At 36.4% G+C, this 25,130-nt stretch overlaps 1 protein-coding gene across 1 annotated transcript in view; it reads left to right on the plus strand.

Annotated features, from left to right (window-relative positions):
• The first annotated feature begins 300 nt into the window (after positions 1-300).
• The window catches only part of LAPTM5 (lysosomal protein transmembrane 5), a 34,245-nt gene continuing 9,415 nt past the window's right edge, over positions 301-25,130 (plus strand). The window contains exons 1-6 of the mRNA XM_053707077.1: positions 301-395; positions 12,607-12,697; positions 13,089-13,165; positions 16,158-16,286; positions 16,359-16,469; positions 17,235-17,321. Of these exons, the coding sequence (XP_053563052.1) occupies positions 309-395; positions 12,607-12,697; positions 13,089-13,165; positions 16,158-16,286; positions 16,359-16,469; positions 17,235-17,321 (582 nt within the window). The 5' untranslated portion in view covers positions 301-308. The remainder of the gene's footprint in view (positions 396-12,606; positions 12,698-13,088; positions 13,166-16,157; positions 16,287-16,358; positions 16,470-17,234; positions 17,322-25,130) is intronic.

A 25,130-nucleotide genomic window follows, 5' to 3' on the forward strand; every position in this document is an offset into this window, starting at 1 on the left:
AATATAAAGTAAATCATTAAAATGTAAAATTGCATTGCAGACATGACAGCAGAGGAAATGATAAATTCAAAAAGAGGGTTTAACTTAAATCATGTGAGGGGGAAAATAACAGTGAAGGTAATGAAGCGATTTGTGTCTACTTTCACATGAGGCGTATAAACTATAGATAAGATCTTGTCAGCACATGCAGTGCTTCCTTACTTAAAATATATTTAACACACAGGAAGGAAGTGGGCCAGAGGTTATGCAGAAAACCTTTTTCTGTCTGCGCAACTGTCTTCCAGTGCACAGAAGCGCAGGTGGTAGAGATGGCACCAGAAATCTCTATGGGGTCCAACAAATGTGGTGGAATCAAAGTCCAAAGAGTGGCCCACATCTTGTCAGTATACCACATGGTAAGTCGTGCAATGCATATACTGTATAAGGCTAAGTATCCATTAAAGGGACAGTAAGCTTAAATTATCTATAAATGAATTAATTTAATTAAAGAAAATGAAACACTATTGCAATATACATTTATAATTTATTTTTCTTGCTTTTGCAGTAAAAAAAATTCTTGCTGTTGTTCAAAATTAGTGTTTGTCCCTCTAGAAAGGTCAAAAGTTAAATTAAGTAACCTAATTATGCTTCCAAATACTACAAACTCCCTGAACCATATATACATAAAACACAACAAATGCATAGAGCAAGCAAAAAACTTGAATTCAATTATACCAAGCTCTAATTAACTGACCACAATTAAGGGAGATGAGATAAACATGCTGTTTTTAGGGGGTTCAAGCTATTTTTTAGCACAGCACAATAGTTTTTCAAATTATTCAAAAAGTGACGCTGTTAAAGTATTTATTTTTTGTGAAAGTCTTTTCCAATGCGGTTCTTAATTGCTGATAAATGTTATCTGCAAAAAGCTGGCATACGGGATACTGATGAGGAAACCATTCTGTAATTACATTTATTTATTTATTTTAAATCTCTTGCAAATTCAGATTAAGGTTGACAGTGTCCCCAGTATCCTCTAGAACTGCCATTGGTTCTTGTTGGTGAAATATTGCTTTATTTAAAGGGCCATAATACTAAAAAAATAACTCTATTTTTCTCGAATTTGTTAGATTGTGTAATTTCAAGGCTAGTGACCATGCACTACTATGTGTTTAATCCCTGCAAAGAGGTTAAATACACAGTAAAAGTGCTGACTGGAACCTGCAGAGCACTGCTTGTCCTGAGCGGAAGCCGCCACTTATCCAATCAGCAGCTCAAGTCGCATGACTCAGATGCTCTGCAGGTCCCAAACAATTCTTCTACTCTGTATTTAACCCCTTTGGGGGTTAAACACATAGTAGTGCAGGGTCAATTGTCTTAAAATTACACAATCTAAAAATTAGAGCATGTCATTTTTCTACTATTATGGCCCTTTAACATTACTTTGCAATTTAGTGTATGCTATCACCACATAGGTAACCAAAATAATACATACAAACATGGTTATTAGTGTTAAGTATTGCAGACACAAAACCTTTTATCCAAACTGTTTGGAACCAGAAAAGGTTTGGATTTCGGAAGATTTGCATCTGTAAAATAGGACAATTTGGAGAGGGGATGGGACCAAGTGTAAACAGCAATTTCTTATGTAATTGAGGTAATATTTACATGTCACAGCTTATACATGCAACCTATATGTAGTTTAGTTTTTTATCAGTTTAATACTTTTGTATACTTAGTACCATCAGTAAGATAGTACAATACTGTAAAGTACTGTAACGGTAATAGTTGTTTTAAATAAATATAGACTAGAATTTGCATTTTAGAACATAAAAATCAAACCAAAGATACAGGTAGAGCATATTGTGACTTACTGGCAGGGAAAATATTAATTTTTAATATTTTTTATTTTATTTTTTAAATATTAATGAAAGTAATTCTGGATTTAGGTTCCTGGATTTAGGGACTTGTACTGCTGTATTATATTTATTACTATCAGCACCATTATACAGCTTATCATTATTAATTACTCTCATTCTAGAGAGCCGCTATGCACCCTTATTCATTACTATAGCGCCTCCAAACCACAGCTTCCTTTGCATTTGCAAGACTGGTGCTTTTTGTACATGTCTAATGTACTAGCCTAGATAAGGAAAGAGACATAGCAGTGTGTAGGGGATTTATAGAAAAAAACAGATGTGCTCAGGTACTAGAAGTGATTTTACCCATCAGTGCCACCCTGAGCCAAGTTATAAGCTCTGCAACCACCTGTTAGTGACGTATACTGTGTAGAGCATCATCAAGCTGTATACTTGCAAGCAGGATCTTAGTCATACAGTGAGTGATAGCTGTGAGTGTTATATGGAGAAAGTCAGATGCATATTTGTACTGTGAACGTTAGCTGTGAATAGGAATAAGGATGCATTTAGTTCAGGGGTGTGTTCTAGCCATGGTTAACAGTGTTCTCCACAGAAAAGTTGGTGAAATTATGAAGTAGCCGGGTGGAGCAGTGCAATATTTTCTAATATTATATCATTTTCAGCTATCCAAAGCACAAGTTAATTGCATTATTTAACATAAATGTATTTAATGATAATATTAGCTCATTTTAGTTTAATATTGGCTAAAAGTTTAGCCGGGTGGTCAGTAAAATCAGCCCCTATATAGATCCTGGGGAGAACACTGGTTAACTGGTAGGGTTGCCAGCCACTCTCTATAAACATACTGAACAACCTGCAGGTGACTGGGTACAGGTGATAGGTGGGGGTCACATAACAGTCCCATGCCAAAGCTCTATCTTATGACACACCCTTGACCACATCATATACATTTTTAATAATTGAGCAGTGCGTGTAAACACTTAAATGTCAGTAACATGAAAATAAATAATTTTACCTCTTTGACTGCCAATAACAAATACACAGAAATGCGTTGGTTTCTTGACTATTAGCTCTGACAAAATAATATTTATACATCCCCTGTTGACATTAAAAATCACAGAGCAGATATTCCATTTAACATACATAGAGCAGTGATTATCTCTATCCTTGGCTGCCAGTAACACACTGTATAAGCACAGAATTACTGCTTTCTGGGACATATTTGTTTGGTATAGAGGCATAGGAGGTCTTTACAAATTTCTCTCAGGGAACTTGAAACAAAAAGAAAAAAGACTGAACAAATGTCTAGTATTTTTGTAAAGCTTTTATTGGACAGTTTACTGAACACTGGACTGTTCGGTTGAATACTAGATGTGCAGAGTAACAGGATTTATGGGGGGCACTTCATTTTTAGTTCCATGGTATAATGCTGTACCTTTTTTTCAATAATTTTGCATTAAAAGGATGTCTGAATACTTTTTTGCCACATTTTTTATTACAGCTTTACATACTGTCCAGTTTTATTTTTATATTGTAGATCTGCACATCTATTTCTTTTTCATTGTAAATTATACTAAAATTGCTTATTTGCACTCAACTTAGTAATACCGTGAGAAATAGCATGAGAACTAGCGCAGCGAAGGGAATAAGTAGCGCAGTCATGGGCAGCAAGGTGTATACACATATTAACACATAACTATATATGTATATAAGCATATACTGTGCATATACAGTATATTTACTGGAAACACACAGTCCCCATAGACCGCAATGTAAAGGTACTTTTCAGTGCTGTTTTTTTCTAACACTCCACACCCACTCACTTTAGCCCCCAAAAACTGCTTTGTGCGGTTGTTTTTTATTTTTAAAAAAATGATCCTTTTTTTTTAATAAAAAACTAAAATATACTTTATTTTGAGGGCAATTGGGGCACTTTTAGAAAATTTATGGCTGGTTATTTACCATGCGCTTGTAAACGGAAGAATTTGACCATTTACGGGAGCGGGGTAAATTAGCACTCCATTTGTAATCTAGCCCTTTGTTGTAAATGTAATAAAGTTACATTACACACATGGACACCTTCACCAATTTAAATTAGAAGTCAAATGAATATTTACAAACCTGCTCATGGATATGTGACTTGTATTAATATAAAGTATTACGTTATGTAAAAAAATATTCTCCCTGAATGAAAAAAGGCTTTCTTATATTGTTCCATTTTGAATTTTCAATAGGTAAAATGAAAAACCGCACCAAACAAGTTGCATATTTTTGTTCCATCAGGTCGCACAAATTGTATTTATCATCATCTTTGCAAATCGTGACTTTTTTGACACAGTTAAATTCTGGGGTTTTTTTTTAAATGTTGTGTACTTATACACTTTCATATTGGTGATGTGTGGTGAATTAGCTGCCCCTTTCTTGACGCATAAATAGATACAATTGATAAATATTCCCTATGCTGTACCTCTCTGAAAAAGGACAGTAATGAAGCCTGATAACTACAAGTCTGTCGGATTAACTTCAGTAAGGGTGGAACTAGTCAAAACTCTTTAAAAGAAAAGAAGTATGACCTAAATAAAGATGTTATCTTTCTGAAACCATAGTGTCTAAGCTGTTGTCTTTATAAGTCATACTTCTTTCCTTTTAAAGAGTTTTGACTAGTTTCCCACCTACTGAAGTTAATCTGATAGACCTGTAGTTATCAGGCCTCATTGCTGTCCTTTTTTTGGAGAGGTAATGCATAGGGAATATTTATCAATTATGTATATTAATGTGCCAAGAAATGGGCAGCTAATTTGCCACACATCGTCAATATAAAAATGTATAAATACACAAAAATTTTAAATAAAAAATAAAAAAACATAGACACTACGGTTTCAGAAAGATAATGTTACACTAAACTCACTGTCCCACACCACAAATTTATCCATGAACTGTACTGCTTTGGTCTAGACACAAAATTTGTGAAGTGGGTAGGTAAAGTAGTAAAGGGCCATTATAGTGGGGGGGGGGATTACATGCTCTAATCCATTATGTAATTTTAAGTCTATCATACCAAGACTACTATGTGTTTAACCTCTGCAAAAGGGTTAAACACACAGTAGAAATACTGCTTAGGTCTCTCAGGGCACTGCTGGTCCCGAGCAGAAAATACTGCTGATCCAATCAATAAACCTAGTTCCACATTTCACTGGGGGTTAAATACACAGTATTCTAGGGTTGATAGTCGTAAAATTACATGCTCTAAAGATTAGATCATGTATTTTTTTACTATAATGACCCTTAAAGTACTGTATAGATATCAGAGTATCTTAATAAATGGAGTGCATTTAGTGTAGTGGTGATCTTCAGGAGTCAATTCTAGTGCCTGTTTTGTTTAATATGTTTATCAGTAAAATCAGCAAAGGACTACAGGGGAGGTTTCTCAGTCTGCAGATAATACAAAAGTTGAGTTTCCTTGTCTTCAGATGAAATTAAAAGTGAAATAAAAAAATTGGAGGTTTGGAAAATTGAATGGGATGTAAAGTTCAACACCACAAAGTACAAAATGATGCATTTAGAAATCAAAAGGTTATAGACTGACATTTTACTGCCTGTTACAAAAGAGGAAATTATAATTTTGTATCATTTGAAATTTTGTAAACAATATGGTTTTACAGTTAGTAAGGCAATATCTCCAGATATATATAAATAAACCGGCAGCTGTTCAAAGGAGAGCTGCTAAAATGGTCTAAAAATTAAAACTTACAATAAAAGACTCAACCTATATGTGTATAGCTTGGTTTACTAGTATACTAGGTGCTTAATAAAGGTGAGAATGAAAGAGCACCACAGGAATGAGAGGTTGTAATCTCAAGATGAATATTAGTAGGATAAGGAGCAATTTGTTGCATTTCTTCACAGAAAGGGTGGTTGGTTCACTGAATAAACTGAGGTTAGAGGTGGTAATGACAAGCACTGTGGAGGACTTTAAGATTGCCTGGGATAAGCATAAGGCTTTCCTACAAACTAAATATGCTTACACTTTATAGGAAATATGGACTCACTTATTGGGCCTATGGTTCTAATTGGCTGTCACAATCTATGTTTTTGTGTTACACAGTGGGAGATAGCTGTGTTTATTACAAATTGAGAAATAGCTGTGTGTGTATGTGTTACGTGGCAAAAGATAGCTGTGTGTGTTATGCAGTGACAGGCAGATGTGTGCACTAGTGAGAGATAGCTGTGTGTGAGTGTTAAACAGTGAGAGATGGCTATGTAATTGCATAGTGAGAGATAGCTGTATGTGTTTTACACAATGAGAGATAGCTGTGTGTGTTACTCAGTGAGATATAGATGAATTTTAAGTAGAGACAGACAGCTGTGTGTATTACACAGTGAGAGATAGCTTTGTGTATGTGTTATGCAGTAAGAAATACGTGTGTGACATAGTAAAAGAGAGCTGTCTGTGTTATGCTGTGAGAGATAGCTGTGTGTGTTACAAAGTGAAAGATAGCTGTGTGTGTCTTACACAGTGAGATATAGCATTGTGTATTACACAATGATATAGCTATGTGTTGCATAAGGAGAGATAGCAGTGTGTTTTGCATAAGGAGAGATAGCTGTGTGTGTTGCAAAATATAATTAACTGTGTGTGTTACACAGACAGAAATAGTTGGGTTTAGCGAGTGCAGACACAGCTGCTGTTCCCTATAGTGACGTTAGCGTACCAGGTGCTAGCCCACATGTACCTTACTTGTCTGGGAGGTGACGTATCTATTCTCTAAGGAGCTCACGTTGTTGCCTAATATAGAAACCACCTCTTCTTGCGATCTCACCACAAAGTCGGAATATGGTACTATTTCCCATCAATGAAAAAAAATGTGTGACTGATGCAAAAACCAAACTATATATTTACTAATTAGCCCATCTTATTGGTACACTGTCAGAAAAAATGTGCAAAAATTGTACCTTTAGAGGTACAACAGCTTGTCACTGGGGCAGTACCCTCAAAGGTACACCTGCTGTACCCTTTAAAATGGGTAAAAATTGGTACCCTTGCAGATTGTACCTTTCAAAAGCAAATACGTACCTTTGGTGACTAGATTGGACCTCAGTCCTATGGTACCATATTGTACCCATAAAAAATGGTGCAAATCTGGCCTTTTAAGAGTACTGCCCCAGTGACAAGCCCTTTGTACCTCATGATGGCGAATTTGTACTCAACACAGCATGCATAATACAAACACTGTTTCATTAAATTTAGCATATAACATTCAAATATTCATACTTTTTCAGGAAGTATTACAATAGCTACACTGCAGCTTTAATTAAAAGTTTGTATACTTAACTGTAGCAATTCAAAAGACTGCTACAGAACCACCTGAAATAGCCAAGCTAAACAACCAGTTCAAAAAAGAACTACTCAAAGTTTTTTTATATCACTCTGTACTAGACTCTAAAAACACCCCATTTAATTTAGGGTGACATGCCACATAAAACATAAATATATAGAAAACATATAGAAAACAACGTAATAATAAAATATAACTCTAACGAAAAGAAGGGGGATTCGGGGGAGGGATAAACGATAAAACTCACAACCATACGTTGAATTGTCACTCTATGCAAAATATATGCAAATGAGTCTATTTTCCTAGTACACACTTTGGTGATGAACCTGCTACCAATAGATGTAGATGTGTTACACATGTTAACCCCTTAAGGACACGGCCATTTTTCAATTTCTTTCCCTGAAGGACCAGGGCTATTTTTAAATTTCTGCGGTGTTTGTGTTTAGCTGTAATTTTCCTCTTACTCATTTACTGTACCCATACATATTATATACCGTTTTTTTCGCCATTAAATGGACTTTCTAAAGATACCATTATTTTCATCATATCTTATCATTTACATTAAAAAAATGATAAAATATTAGGAAAAAATGGAAAAAAACACACTTTTTCTAACTTTGACCCCCACAATCTGTTACAACCACCAAAAAACACCCATGCTAAATAGTTTCTAAATTTTGTCCTGAGTTTAGAAATACCCAATGGTTACATGTTCTTTGTTTTTTTTTTGCAAGTTATAGGGCCATAAATACAAGTAGCACTTTGCTATTTCCAAACCATTTTTTTCAAAATTAGCGCTAGTTACATTGGAACACTGATATCTGTCAGGAATCCCTGATTAACCCTTGACATGTATATATTTTTTTTTAGAAGACATCCCAAAGTATTGATCTAGGTCCATTTTGGTATATTTCACGTCACCATTTCACCACCAAATGCAATCAAATAAAAAAAATTGTTCACTTTTTCCCAAATATTTTCACAAACTTTAGGTTTCTCACTGAAATTATTTACAAACAACTTGTGCAATTATGGCATAAATGGTTGTAAATGCTTCTCTGGGATCCCCTTTGTTCAAAAATAGCAGAAATATATGACTTTGGCGTTGCTTTTTGGTAATTAGAAGGCCGCTAAATGCCACTGCGCATCACACGTGTATTATGCCCAGCAGTGAAGGGGTTAATTAGGGAGCATGTAGGGAGCATCTAGGGTTAATTTTAGCTTTAGTGTAGTGTGGTAGACAACCCCAAGTATTGATCTAGGCCCATCTTGGTATATTTCATGCTACCATTTCACCGCTAAATGCGATCAAATTAAAAAAAAAAAACGTAAATTTTTTCACAATTTTAGGTTTCTCACTGAAATTATTTACAAACAACTTTTGCAAGTATGGCATAAATGATTGTAAATGCTTCTCTGGGATCCCCTTTGTTCAGAAATAGCAGACATATATGGCTTTGGCGTTGCTTTTTGGTAATTATAAGGCCGCTAAATGCCGCTGCACACCACACGTGTATTATGCCCAGCAGTGCAGGGGTTAATTAGGTAATTTGTAGGGAGCTTGCAGGGTTAATTTTAGCTTTAGCGTAGAGATCAACCTCCCACCTGACACATCACACCCCAGGATCCCTCCCAAATAGCTCTCTTCCCTCCCCCATCCCACAATTGTCCCCGCCATCTTAAGTACTGGCAGAAAGTCTGCCAGTACTAAAATAAAAGGTATATTTAAAAAAAATTAAAGCATATTTACATATGCAGCTGTGTAGGATCCCCCCTTAGCCCCCAACCTCCCTGATCCCCCCCCCCCCCAAACAGCTCTCTAACCCTCCACCTCTACCTTACTGGGAGCCATCTTGGGTACTGGCAGCTGTCTGCCAGTACCCTGTTTGCAAATACAAATGGGTTTTTTTTAGGTTTTTTTAATTTTTTTTCCATTTTTTCTGTAGTGTAGCTTCCCCCCCCCCACAGACAAATCCCCCACCCGCTCCCAGATCCCTTAGATTTATTTTTGTTGGGGATTGTATCCCCCCTTACTGCCAGTCTTATATAATTATTTTGCTGTAGTGTAGCGGTTCCCACACGCTCCCTCCCCGTGCACGCGCCCACCCACCGGCCCCCGTGCACACGCGCGCTCCCGTGCACGCGCCCAACAACCCCGCCCCCGATCCCACCCCCCTCTCTCTTCAATTTGTCACCGATGGCCGCCCACCCGCCTCCCACGGTCAGCTCCCACCCACCAACGATTGCGGCGATCGATGCCGGTGCAGAGAGGGCCACAGAGTAGCTCTCTCTGCATCGGATGGGGGGAAAATGTTATTGCAGGATGCCTCGATATCGAGGCATCACTGCAATAACCGTAAAGCGGCTGGAAGCGATCAGGATCGCTTCCAGCCGCTTTAATCCCCAAAGTCGTACAGGGTACGTCGCTGGTCTTTAAAGACCAGGTTGTGTGCGACGTACCCTGTACGACTCGTGTCGTTAAGGGGTTAAGGAACTTTCAACCAACAGATGGCTATGGCATGCCACACAATGTCCAAGTATGTGACTGGGGAACGGTTACAATTTTATTTTATTTTTTTAAAAACTGGGGTTCTTAAACAGCTCTTGTTTATTTTATAGAGTTTAAAACATTTTTTTTTTTCTTTGTACTTTTAGTTAATACATTTGCTTTATGTTTAAGAGTTAACATATTGATGCTCTAAATATAAACATTAAAATGTTAAGTGCTTGTTTGCTATTTAGAACCAGCAACACAGTATCATTGAATATATGGGTTATTAAAGGGACAGTCTAGTCAAAATTAAACTTTCGTGATTCAGATAGGGCATGAAAATTTAAAAACTTTCCAATTGACTTTTATCACTAAATATGCTTTTTCCCTTGGTGGTATTTTTGAAAAGCTAAACCTAGCTAGGATCAAACTGATTTCTAAACCATTGAAAACCACCTCTTAGCTCAGAGCATTTTGAAAGTTTTTCACAGTTAGACAGTACTAGTTCATGTGTGTCATATAGATAACAATATGCTCACTCCCATGTAGTTATTTAGGAGTCTGCACTGATTGGCTAAACTGCATGCCTGTCAAAAGCACTGAGATAAGGGGGCAGTCTGCGGAGGATTAGATACAAGGTAATCACAGAGATATAAAGTATATTAATAGAACTGTGTTGATTATGCAAAACTGGGGAATGGGTAATAAAGGGATTATCCATCTTTTTAAACAATAACAATTCAGGTGTAGACTGTCCCTTTAAGTATTTGTTTTGCTTTACCCGCTTCTTGCATATTACCAACAACAATTGAACATAATTATTTTGCTGTACAACATGTATGTTGCATTCATTTTGGGTGACTGACAGTTATGTGAATATGAATAATTGAGCTGTACAAATGATATGGACTTGCAGGGTTTAGCAGCCTTGAAGCACCCATTCCCCTCAACCTTTTAGTCACACAAGTGATTGTACCTTTTTGGGGGGATTAAATGGTACAGACATGGACCCTTTGACAGTTGGAAACATATTTGTACCTTATTTACCGCTAAATGGTACATATTAGTTCCTTAAGGTGTATTTATGATCCATTGAGGGTACAAACACAGCAGTTGTACCCTAAGTGTTCACAAACGGACCCCAACCGTACCCTTTTTTCTGACAGTGTACTTTGTTTCTTTAGCTACCTGTAGCTTGTATTATTGTACAGGGTTCTATACCTGCAATGTACAAGAGAGATTACATTTAGTGTAGATATATTTATGTGACTCTACCTATCACTCTGTGCAAGCTGCCTTTATAAAGGGACATAAAACCCAATTTTTTTATTATTTTTTTGTGATTTAGATAGAGCAAATGATTTTAAACAACTTTCCAATTCACTTCTATTATCCAATTTGTTTAGTTCTCTTGGTATTCATAGATAGGTTTAGGAGCTGCTGATTGGTGGCTGCACATATATGCCTCATGATATTGGCTCACCAAATGCATTCAGATTGCAACCAGGAGTGCATTGCTGCTTTTTCAACAAAAGTATACCGAGAGAATTAAGCAAGTTTGATAATATAAGTAATTTAGAAAGTTGTGTAATATTGTATGTTCTATCTGAATCATGAAAGAAAAAATGTGGGTTTCATGTCCCTTTAATCCACCAATCTCAAAATATACCTGTTCCCTTTAATTTTCTTCTACATATAACATCAACCAATAACTCCTATCACTTCACATAACTATTGCTTACAATTATTTCTATACTCTATTATAATTTATGTGTAATGTGTTACGTAATTCAGCAGCACTGAGTACTTGATGTTTATGGTAAACAGTGTAATGCAATTAGACTTTACAGTGTAATTTATACAGGAAGAGGATGTCTATGCTCCAAACATCTTATTTGTCTAGTTAACCTCACCATATAACCCCAATTTTACTATATAACTTCTCCATACAACTCCTGCTACTTACCTAACATGTAAATATTATCTATATATCTGTAGGTTATTATAGCTGTGGTGATTTATAAACTTTGGTAGACATGTTCTTTGGTGTCAGTTAAAACTGAGAAAGTTAAAGCTCCACTAACAAATGGGTTTAATAAGATAAAGAGTGATGACAGAGTTAAACATTGGAGAAATATTGCTTTAAAAGGGCACAAATAAATGTTTATTTATTTGCTGCACATAAAAGAGGACATTTAAAATGTGTTGTGTTTTTTATTCTTGATCAGCTGTTGCTGTATGAGAAAAAATACTGTATTTTATGTTTCGGAAGTGTGTCATTTTCACTAATGCAGTGGGAGATCTGTTTTTCAGCCAGTAAGCAATTAGGCCTTGAGGTCCAGTTGCACTTCCTGTTAGCTTAAATTCAAAATAAAATGTACCTTTTGTTTTGCATTTAAAATATATTTAACAAGTTTATTAAGTGCTGTAAATAAATAATCATGTAAATTTGAGAACATTTCTCCATATACCTTCACCTGTGTTCAGTAACGGACCTACTCAACAAAGGGCCCTGGTGCAAAAAAAATGTTGTGGCCCCTAAAAGTACCCAGTAGTAAGCAAAACATATATGCTGCTCTGTATAATGATTTTGGGGATAGACAACCTGCACTAATTAAAGGCTCCCCTGTATTAAGATTGTGCACATGTGCAGTCTTCTTGCTATGGACCCCTCCAGCACTTGGGCCCTGGTGCAACTGCACCTGTTGCACCAATGGTAGTTCCGCCCCTGCCTGTGTTTCCCCCCATATAACCTGTCCCAATAATAACTGGTAATATTTCTCCATGTAAACTCTTTCTACAACTCTTCTAAAACCATTTAACCTCTTTATGTGACTGGCCCTATATCACTGTGTGTTGAAGCCACATTACTAACAATTGGTACATCTTACACAGTTGTTTTGTACTTTATGACTTTCAGGTGATGTCACTGATCCTATTAATTGAATACACAATTGAGGTGATCATTAGAAAATATTGTTGTCTAGACGTCAGTAAATATTACCACATTGGTGAGTGTGCAAACACCTTCTTACACTAAGCACCCTTTATCTCTTCACGTAACATTTCCCTTTAATTGACATCTCAATATATATTCATTCAATCTCTTTGTATGTACTGTGATGCCTTCAATCTCTTCATAAATGGTTTCCTACATCTCCTCCCCCTGTGACTCTGCCTATCTCTTATGAGTACTTTCTCTGTGATTCCTCTTATTTTATATCATATAAGTTTTTCTGTAATTCCTCTCCCTGCACCCCCTCTACCTCCTCCATTTTTTTTATATAATTCAGCCTACTTCTATGCATAAACCCTCCCTGAGATGTCTTTATTATAAAATTATTTGATGTGTTTTAGGATAAACAGAACTTTAATGTCTTGGCTTTCTATTATATTTTGCAGCAGAAATAGCCTCCAGTTATCTCCTTCTCACTGCTCTTATTGCCATCAACATCTTGTTTATTTTTGGCATTCTCAAGGTATGAGGGTCTGGTTAGCATATGTACATTAAGATTTTTCATAACCACTAATCTCTCAAGACATGGAGTAAAGAGTAATGTCTATGGGGGGGGCAGACAAGGAGAAAAAAGCAATATTCATTTCTACATCTCTATTCATTACTTTTTGCATGAGTTATGGAGATCTTTTTAATCTTTTTTATTCCTTATAAATATTATGTTTCAGAGAATACCACCCTCTCTTCTAATAGCACAGGGTGGGGGGCAAAAAAATAACATTTTCCAAACATAATAATATCAATGTAGACTAAAAATTTAAAATATTGATCAGAATCCTTTAGAAAAGCTTATCAAATGATTGTTCCAACCCCCCCCCCCCCAGAATTTAATGGTGAATTTTGCAGATAAAGCATTTGATAAGCTTTTCTGAAGGATTGGGATCGACCCCCTGGTGTCTAACATGCTAGAAAGCTTATTTATTTACAATATCTATATGCAGTTCTCTTCTTTCCAACAAGTTACAGAGGTGATGAGTTAAATGCTCTTTTACTGCCTTATTCGGGGGAGGGGCATTTACATAATTGTTACCACCCATGCAGATCCTAAATTAGTAAGAGTATTAGATGGCAGCACTATTTCCTGACATATAGTGCTCCTGGCACCTACTACCTAGGTATCTCTTAAACACAGTATATCATTCAAACAAAGCAAATTTGATAATAGAAGTAAATTGGAAACTTTTTTTCAAAAAGGTATGTTCTGTCTGAATCACAAAGATAACTGTTGGGTTTCATATTCTGTTAAAGCAATAGGCAAACATTTGAAATATTTATAGACACATAAAAGCAATTTGCCAGTCACAGCACCACAGAAGGTTTCCATTTTACTTCTATTGTCAAATGTACTAAGCTCACTTGCTATCTTTTGTTGAAAAGCAGGAAGGTAGGCACAGGAGTCTGCATGTTTCTGGAGAACTGACAGCAGTTTTGCAAGAATGCTTAAAGGGACATAAAACCCCAAATCTTTCTTTCATGATTCAGATAGAGAATGCAACTTTATAATTTACTTCTATTATCTAATGTGCTTTATTCTAATGCTATATTTTGTTGAAGGAGCAGTAATGCACTACTGGATGCTAGCCAATGACAAGAGGCATATATGTTCAGTCACCAATCAGCAGCTTCTGAAACTACCTAGGTATAATTTTCAACAAATGATACAAAGAGAATGATACAAATTAGATAAAAATAAAATTGAATATTATTTCAAGTAGCACGCTCTATCTAAATCATGAAAGAAAAAGTTTGGGTTTCATGTCCCTTTAACAATTTTATACATTGTGCAAACTGCTGCTGTCTAGTGCTCAAAAGCATTATTGCAAAACGGATGCCATCTAGTTCTCCAGACATGTGCACACTGCCTACCTAGGTATTCCCTTACCACAAGAGCAAACTAAATTTCATACATAATTAGAAATTGTCTGCTCTATCTAAATCTTGAAATAAATATTTTGAGTTATATCCCTTTAATTTGTACTTGATTTTTTTACTAGTACTTTCAATATTATCTTATAATAGCTCAAATGTTAAAATTTGTTTAAAAAACATTATAAATACCAAAATGTTAATGTCTGGCTAAAGTTAGCTGAATCTAAAGAATCCAAAGGGAAAAAGAAATCACCTGTGGGACAAATTTTAATAGTTAAAATCTGGGTGTGTATACCGACAAGGGATGGGCAAATGTGCTGAAAGGGCAATTCGTTTCGTAGAACAAATAGTCCTGTGGGCATTCGTTTTGGACAATTGAATGTGGATAAGAATGAAAATCCATTCAAATTCAGTAACCAAATGTTATTTTTGGTTTTCTAATGTAACTTTTGTTTTCAAATGTTCATAATTAGATTGAATATCCACATTTGAAATTTCTAATTTAAAATTCGATTTATCAAATACTATTCAGATGTTCAATAGCTCATGTGGCAGGAAATTTAGAAAATTGATACATAATAGATACAAATATTTTGATTACAATTTTTCTATTTAGAATATTGTACAATTCTAATATTACATTTAAAGAGAGCATTAGAAATACGATTACAAATATATGGATTCACATTTTTCTATTTCGAATATTGCAGAATTCTATTCTAATTATGCAATATTCAAATTAGAAAAATTCTAATTGAATATTATATTTAAAGATTGCATTAAAAATACTATTACATTAAATGAATGTAAGAATGCTGTCTAAACATTTGAAATTTGAAAATTCATTTAATTTTTGTTGCAAAACATTTGACCATCCCTAATACTGACACATTAAAGGGATATGAAACCCAACATTTTTCTTTCATGATTCAGATAGAGCATGTGAATTTAAACAACTTTCTAATATACATAAGCTTAGGAGCCATCACATTTCTAGAGCACTAAATGGTAGCGGTTTTGCAAGAATGTTATCTATTCGCAAGAACACTAGATGGCAGCACTATTTCCTGCCATGCTGTGCTACAGATGCCTACCTAGGTATCTCTTCAACAAAGAATATGATGGGAATGAAGCAAATTTGATAATAGAAGTAAATTGGAAAGTTTTTTGAAAATGGTATGCTCTGTCTGAGTCACTAAAGAACATTTTTGGGTTTCATATTCCTTTAAAGCCACATGTAAGTTGCTAGACATTTTTCTATAAAAGTCTCTATTATATTTATAGAAACATTTGGATTCCATATCCCTTTAACAACCCCTACAAATTATTATCTTAGTTTGTAAAAACTAAAGAAAAGAAGAAAGTTAACCCTTAGTTTTTCTTTGATAACTGTAGTTTGACTAGTTGGTCCCTATGTTGAATCCTGATTTTCCATAGAATAACTGACCTATATGTCTCACTCCTCAACAGTTCTCCTAATGGAATGTTCCTTGTGGTTACACACTAGTATGTTGCAAACATGTGTACACAATACCCTTAAGGGGCTGTACCATTGGCATTTGTTCATCCCTTCCTTTTCCCCTCAGAAACGTGGAAGTCTGGTGATGCCATTCCTGTCTATGCAAATCATGGATTTCATCCTCAGTTGCTTGATGCTGTGCAGCACTTATGTTATTCTGCCTTCTTATATAGCAGCAAACACACAAGACCACAAGGTTGGTGACTTTCTCACCCAATTTTGTTCTTCTTTACAAATGTTCTTCTAACCCTACACGTTTCCCTTACAGTTGGTCTCACAAAAGTGGAAACCCCTCAACATTTTTCTAAGCCTGTTGACTCTCTGTAGCTTCTACGTGGAGATCCCATCTTACCTCAACCTCAAGTCTATGAACCTTATGGTATGCTGAAATAAGATAAAACTGTGTGTCCGACCCCCAGGTTAAACACATAAATAAAGTCACACTCACATACCGCAAGCATTCCATCTCCCAAGGAGAACAAAGCTGGTGAGCCAATTAGGAGCCACACTGTTGGTAAGGAGCAGCAATGATTGTGGTTCACAAACAGGACTGGTAATTATGTATTTAACCCTGTGTGTGGGTTAAACACATAAGCCTAGTTTCCATTGTATACTGGTGATAGCAACACGTATATCCATTAAAGTATATCACCTAGTTTCCATTGCTGTTGTAAACTTTGTAAACTGGTGGTGATATAAAACATCTCCATAGACTTTGATGGAGCTATTTGTTGTTACCATAAGTTTGCACAGTTTACAACAGCAACAAAAATCTAGACCAAATTTAGCTAGGATCAGTGAAATTGGCATGCTCTTAAATAATTAGATTATGTAATTTGTGCATCAGAATAATCTTTTCAAATGCATTTAAATCAATAAAATAAGAAATGAAATACATAAACATTAAGTAATATTTGCATCTTTAAATAAATTATTTACATATGAAACATTAACTTTAATGCTCATTTGTGATAGCCCACAATTAAAAAATAATTTTTGAGCAATTGACAAGTTATGAAAAATCTACAGCACAAAACTGTTTCAGCACATGAACAATATAGGAAGACAGTGACCTTCTACTGTTAACACAAACAGTGGTTTCAGACTCAGGTATGAAATCTAATTATGTTCTGTGTCTTCCTAGAATTATTTTCCACACCATGATTCAAAAGGTTACGTTATGACGTTGGTTTTCTTCAACTTGCTGTATATCAGTGTGCTTTTCTCTAAGGTAAGTTCATCTTACTAAATTTAAAGTCCCTCATATTAATAGTCATCTTTTGCTGAATGTGCCTGTGTGCTCAGTATGCCAAAATAAATTGTTAGCCCAAAAATGCTCCACTGAAATATCTACACTGAGTTTAACTTGAATTATCCCATTGTCACCACTTAGTACATAGTTGGAAGCCCAGAAAATAAATGTCATACTATGCGGTTAACTTAACTGAATATTTTTGACTGTAATGATCTTTATTAATATGACTGAGCATACAAAACCAACACATCTGTCTATATTTAATGTATGATGACAGCAGTGCAGAGTTAGGGGCTGTATAGAAAGGTGACAAGGCAGACGGAGGAATGGAGCATAGAGCAAAAAAGTATCCAAAATGTAAGGGAAACCAGATTGGATTCATTTGGCAACAGTTCATCTTTCTTCTTCAGAATGACTTGCAGCAAGTGGAATCAGTTCTTCAGTGCTTAAGCCAACCTAGTGTTATTTTGGGGGGTACAGAATTCTTCAAAATGAATAATTAATCCTGAAATCTTATAACAATAGGACACATATCAGAAAACAAGTACAGAAATATACACAAGGCTAAGACAACCATGCTACAGTGAAGAGCATTTCTGTAATTGATGTTTAAAAACTTTGGATCTTGGTTCTAGAAAGAAGTCAGCTGGGTAGTGTTTTGTTCTAGAATATAAAACACATATCTACTAATAAAAAACACCAAAATCATACTAGAACATTCATGCCAATACATTAAAATACACAGTAGGAAAACATTATTTGCAGTGATATGTGGCTTCATTTTCTAAGCCATTCAAACTCATTAAAGAGCAGCTCTTTGCAATAGTTAAAGGGACAGTCTAGACAAATTATGATTCAGATAGGGCATGCAATTTTAAACAACTTTCCAATTCACTTTTATCATCAAATTTGCTTTGTACTCTTGATGTTCTTTGTGAATGCTACACCTAGGTAGGCTCATATGCTAATGTTTTAGCACTTGAAAACATCCTCTTATCTCAGTAAATGTTGACAGTTTTTCACAGCTACACAGCGCTAGTTCATGTTTGTCATATAGTTAACACTGTGCTCACTCCCGTGGAGTTATTTATGAGTCAGCACTAATTGAATAAAATTCATGTCTGACAAAGGAACTGAGAAAAGGGGCAGCCTGTCGAGGCTTAGAGGTAAAAAGTGTATTAATATAACAGTGTTGTGAAAACTGGGGAATGATAATAAAGGGATTATCTATAATAAACATTAAAAATGCTGGAGTAGACTGTCCCTTTAAACTACTAGAATTAGGTATTTTACAAGCCAATCAAATGAGGTTTCACAGAACTTCATGGAAATGAAAAATACAAGTTCAAGGAAAAGTAAAAACATAGCGGCTATTTAATTTGGTATTGAGGATGCAAGTGTAATGTGATTGAATACAGGTCTTTGACATAACCAGGACATGTACAATTAACCATTTCCTATCATTTTAAGTAGTTTTATAATTATCAAGGTTTGGCTGTCCAAAAACTTAATTGCAATCATAAATGAAGATTATCATTATCATTTTATAGTTGTTTAGATGTTTCATATTTTAAAAGTTTGATTAGAACTACATATTTAAAAACCAAGAAACTATAATTTTTATTAAAATGTTAATGAATCAAGAGCAAAACGTTAACACTGAAAAAATGTTGTGCAAACAGCCTAGATATGCCTCCTGTTGTGCCTATTTTAATTACCTTTGGAAGTAAAACACACTATATATTCAGAAAACTGGCATATAGACAGCTTTTGTCTCATTATAGAAAATATCCCATTTTGAGTCTTGTCACTTTTTCACAGATGACCTTTTTTCCCTATTAATTAAAAAAAAAGTTTATTAAAAAATGTATTTGCTAGTGCTTGAGAAATAGCTTAAAGGTTCATAGAAGAGACAAAATCAAAATTAATTGTTAATGATTTAGATGAAGCATGTCATTCTAAGACACTTTTAAATTTACTTCTATTATCAAACTGGCATAGTTTTCTTAGTATTCTTTGCTGAAAAACATATCTAGGTAGGCTTATGAGCAGCAATGCACTACCAGGAGCTAGCTGGCTACACACACTTGTGTCATTTCATTGGCTCACCACATGTGCTCAGCAAGCATTGCTACTTTTCAGCTGATTGTAACTATGCAGTTTAATCTCTTTACAAGGTTTAAACACATAGCTATGTGCAGGCAACAGTGCAATAATAGAATGCCCTAACATATTAGCGCATTTACTTTTTGCACTTTTATATCCCTTTAATTATTACCTCTATACTGTATATCTAGCACTTTTTTCTTTATATCTGCTGTATACAATTGCACATTTGTGACACATATACAGTTTAATGGGTTGCCATTTTATTTAAATGCATGTTCAGTTATAATATGTGTTTAAATTCTGGTTGTGATGAGAGTTCCCATAATTCCCCCAGTCCCTTTCAGGACACTTTGAGGTAAGGTATAGATGTGGACATTCATGTGAGCCACTCTCTTTACACACTACCTATGAGCAATGGCTGTGTATTCTGCTCTCTCTGTCTTCCCTCACTCTGAAGGCACATGGTATGGCTTAACCCTATACCCCCCTTTATCTCCAGCATGGCAGACATTTTGTATTTCTACACCAGTTGCCTTGTTGTATACACTTTATGTAACTTGTACCTGATGATTTGTTAGTCTCTTTCTACACTACTGGTTTTCAAACCTGTCCTCAGGCCTCCAAAACAGGCCACATATTGGGGATATCTGAACTAGGGCACAGGTGAAATAATCAGCTGATTTAGTAAACCTGGTTATTTGATTGATTGATAATAGAAGTAAATTAGAAAGTTGATTAAAATCATATGCTCTATCTGAATCATGAAATAAAAATGTTGGGTTTCATATCCCTTTAACTAGTATTTAATTAAATTTGCTAATAAGTTTTAGCCATTACTCACAGGAATTGTAGAAGTGGCATAGCTCAGATGGTAAGTAACATTAAAGGAACAGTCTACACCAGAATTTTTATTATTTTAAAAGATAGATAATCCCATTATTACCCATTGCCTAGTTTTGCAAAATCAACACAGTTATATTAATATAATTTTTACCTCTGTGATTACCTTGTATCTAAGCCTCTGCAAACTGCCCCTTTATTTCAGTGCTTTTGACAGACTTGAATTTTAGCCAATCAGTGCCCTCTCATAAGTAACTCCATGGGCGTTAGCACAATGTTATCTATGTGGCACACATGAACTAGCACCCTCTAGCTGTGAAAAACTGTCAAATGCATTCAGATAAAAGGCGGCCTTCAAGGTCTAAAAAAATTAGCATATGAACCTCCTAGGTTTAGCTTCCAACTAAGAATTCCAAGACAACAAAGCAAAATTGGTGATAAAAGTAAATAGGAAAGTTGTTTAAAATGACATGCCCTATCTGAATCATAAAAGTGTATTTTGGACTAGACTGTTCCTTTAAGAAACTGTATAGTGAGCATATAGTGATCCTTTTAACGCATGATCCAGTCTTGCAAGATATGTAACGTATAGGCCTATGCTTTTTTTTTCTATACAGACCACAAATCACTGGTTTTGGATACATAATTTCATTAATATTTAAATGAATATTATTTCATTTCTAAATAATAAACACAATGTCACTGAGGCTATTGATACAGAAGACTCACTGTTTATGGAACATATTAACACGACCTTAAAAATCAATTTATTTATTTTTTCTTTGCCAGAATGGCTGTGCCTGTATACTTTTTGTGAGTTTACTGCATTCTAAAAAGGTCACAGCTTGTTCCATGAAAAGGAAGCTTCTGTTCCTAATACAGTGTTATTTATTGGTGGAAACAACCAACATTTTATTGGAATGAAATTTGTTTATGAAGAGGAAACACAGGACCCTTCTGCTACTGTCACATTTTCATCCCCCCGTAGAGAGATGCCATTTTCAACTGCTCATGAACCACTGTGGAAAGTTTTTGTGTGTTTTTTTTAATTGAATGTTCCTATGCTGAATACAATTATTTGTCATCCTTTCCCAAAGCTGCAGGAGTCAGGAGTTTTCCTTATCTGCCAATGAGCAATCTTTCTCTGGGGAATTAATTATTAGTTTATATATCAATTTAAACAGTTTTAACTATCCTTTCTCCTGTTAAGTGTAGTCAGTCCACGGGTCATCCATTACTTATGGGATATTAACTCCTCCCTAACAGGAAGTGCAAGAGGATCACCCAAGCAGAGCTGCTATATAGCTCCTCCCCTCTACGTCATACCCAGTCATTCTCTTGCACCTAACTAATAGATAGGACGTGTGAGAGGACTGTGGTTATTAAAATTAGTTTTTATTTCTTCAATCAAAAGTTTGTTATTTTAAACAGCACCGGAGTGTGTTGTTTTTTCTCAGGCAGCATTAGAAGAAGAATCTACCTGAGTTGTGTATGATCTTAGCGGACGTAACTAAGATCCATTTGCTGTTCTCGGCCATTCTGAGGAGCGAGGTAACTTCAGAACAGGGGACAGCGGGCAGGGTTCACCTGCAAGGAGGTATGTTGCAGTATATTATTTTCTAAGGAATGGAATTGACTGAGAAAATACTGCTAATACCGATGTAATGTAAGTACAGCCTTAAATGCAGTAGTAGTAACTGGTATCAGGCTGATATGTGTGTATGTTTGCACTGAAGTATTTCTGGGGAATGGCACTTCACTAAGAAAATACTGTATATATATAACTTATAGCCTTTCTGCAGTGAAAGCGACTAGCAACAGGCTTTTTATTAACATTTCATATATTTATATTTAAAACGTTTACTGGCATGTTAATCGTTTTTTCTCTGAGGTACTTGGTGAAAAAATTTATGGGCATTATTTTTCCACATGGCTGTCGTTTGTTTTGAATAAAATCAGTTTACTGAGCTTCCCCACTGTTGTATTATGAGTGGGAGGGGCCTATTTTGGCGCTTTTACTGCGCAGTAGAAATTCAGTCACAAGTCTTCCTGTTCTCCCTGCATGATCCAGGACGTCTCTACAGAGCTCAGGGGTCTCCAAAACTAGTTTTGAGGGAGGTAATCACTCACAGCAGACCTGTGAGACTGTGCTTTGACTGTGATAAAAACGTATATATTTTATTGTTATCCGTTTTTTGGTATTAAGGGGTTAATCATCCATTTGCTAGTGGGTGCAATCCTTTGCTAAATTAATGAATTTAATGTGAAAATTTGGTTTCTATAACTAATCCGGTTCATTGTTATTTCAACTGTGACAGTTTTGTGTGCTTCTTAAAGGCACAGTAACGTTTTTTATATTGCTTGTAAATTTATTTGAAAAGTATTTTCCAAGCTTGCTAGTTTAATTGCTAGTTTGTTTAACATGTCTGACATAGAGGAATCTCTTTGTGCAATATGTTCAAAGGCCAATGTGGAGCCCAATAGAAATTTGTGTACTAATTGCATTGATGCTACTTTAAGTAAAAGCCAATCTGTACATGTAAAGAAAATTTCACCAGACAACGAGGGGGAAGTTATGCCGACTAACTCTCCTCACGTGTCAGTACCTGCATCTCCCGCTCAGGAGGTGCGTGATATTGTGACGCCAAGTACATCAGGGCGCCCTTTACAAATCACTTTGCAAGACATGGCTAATGTTATGACTGAAGTTTTATCTAAATTGCCAGAACTTAGGGGTAAACGCGACCACTCTGGGGTGAGAACAGAGTGCGCTGAAAATACTAGGGCCATGTCTGATACTGCGTCACAATTTGCAGAACATGAAGACGGAGAGCTTCATTCTGTGGTGACGGATCTGATCCAAATAAACTGGATTCAGACATTTCAAATGTTAAATTTAAGCTTGAGAACCTCCGTGTGTTACTAGGGGAGGTATTAGCGGCTCTGAATGATTGTAACACGGTTGCAATCCCAGAGAAAATATGTAGGCTGGATAAATATTTTGCGGTACCGACGTGTACCGACGTTTTTCCTATACCTAAAAGGCTTACAGAAATTGTTAACAAGGAGTGGGATAGACCCGGTGTGCCTTTCTCACCCCCTCCTATATTTAGAAAAATGTTTCCAATAGACGCCACCACACGGGACTTATGGCAGACGGTCCCTAAGGTGGAGGGAGCAGTTTCTACTTTAGCTAAGCGTACCACTATCCCGGTGGAGGATAGCTGTGCTTTTTCAGATCCAATGGATAAAAAGTTAGAGGGTTACCTTAAGAAAATGTTTGTTCAACAAGGTTTTATATTGCAACCCCTTGCATGCATTGCGCCTGTCACGGCTGCGGCGGCATTCTGGTTTGAGTCTCTGGAAGAGACCATTAGCTCAGCTACATTGGATGAGATTACAGACAAGCTTAGAGTCCTTAAGCTAGCTAATTCATTTATTTCTGATGCCGTAGTACATTTAACTAAGCTTACGGCTAAGAACTCCGGATTCGCCATTCAGGCGCGCAGAGCGCTGTGGCTTAAATCCTGGTCAGCTGATGTGACTTCTAAATCTAAATTGCTTAACATACCTTTCAAGGGGCAGACCTTATTCGGGCCCGGTTTGAAAGAAATTATCGCTGACATTACTGGAGGTAAGGGCCATGCCCTGCCTCAAGACTGAGCCAAACCAAGGGCTAGACAGTCTAATTTTCGTGCCTTTCGCAACTTCAAGGCAGGAGCAGCATCAACTTCCTCCGCTGCAAAACAGGAAGGAACTGTTGCTCGCTACAGACAGGGCTGGAAACCTAACCAGACCTGGAACAAGGGCAAGCAGGCCAGAAAACCTGCTGCTGCCCCTAAGACAGCATGAAGTGAGGGCCCCCGATCCGGAAACGGATCTAGTGGGGGGCAGACTTTCTCTCTTCGCCCAGGCTTGGGCAAGAGATGTCCAGGATCCCTGGGCGTTAGAGATCATATCTCAGGGATATCTTCTGGACTTCAAAGCTTCTCCTCCAAAAGGGAGATTTCATCTTTCAAGGTTGTCAACAAACCAGATAAAGAAAGAGGCGTTTCTACGCTGTGTACAAGATCTTTTACTAATGGGAGTGATCCACCCGGTTCCACGGTCGGAACACGGACAAGGGTTTTACCCAAATCTGTTTGTGGTTCCCAAGAAAGAAGGAACCTTCAGACCAATCTTGGATTTAAAGATCCTAAACAAATTCCTAAGAGTTCCATCGTTCAAAATGGAAACTATTCGGACAATCTTACCCATGATCCAAAAGGGTCAGTACATGACCACAGTGGATTTAAAGGATGCGTACCTTCACATACCGATTCACAAGGATCATTACCGGTACCTAAGGTTTGCCTTCCTAGACAGGCATTACCAGTTTGTAGCTCTTCCCTTCGGGTTAGCTACTGCTCCAAGAATCTTCACAAAGGTTCTGGGTTCTCTTCTGGCGGTACTAAGACCGCAAGGAATATCGGTAGCTCCATACCTAGACGACATTCTGATACAAGCGTCAAGTTTCCAAGCTGCCAAGTCTCATACAGAGTTAGTACTGGCATTTCTAAGGTCACATGGGTGGAAGGTGAACGAAGAAAAGAGTTCTCTATTGCCACTCACAAGAGTTCCTTTCTTAGGGACTCTTATAGATTCGGTAGAAATGAAAATTTACCTGACAGAGGACAGGTTAACAAAACTCCTAAATGCTTGCCGTGTCCTTCATTCCATTCCACACCCGTCAGTGGCTCAATGCATGGAGGTAATCGGTTTAATGGTAGCGGCAATGGACATAGTTCCCTTTGCACGCCTGCATCTCAGACCACTGCAATTGTGCATGCTAAGTCA

This window comes from Bombina bombina, chromosome 3 (assembly GCF_027579735.1).
Source record: "Bombina bombina isolate aBomBom1 chromosome 3, aBomBom1.pri, whole genome shotgun sequence".
NCBI lineage: Eukaryota > Metazoa > Chordata > Amphibia > Anura > Bombinatoridae > Bombina > Bombina bombina.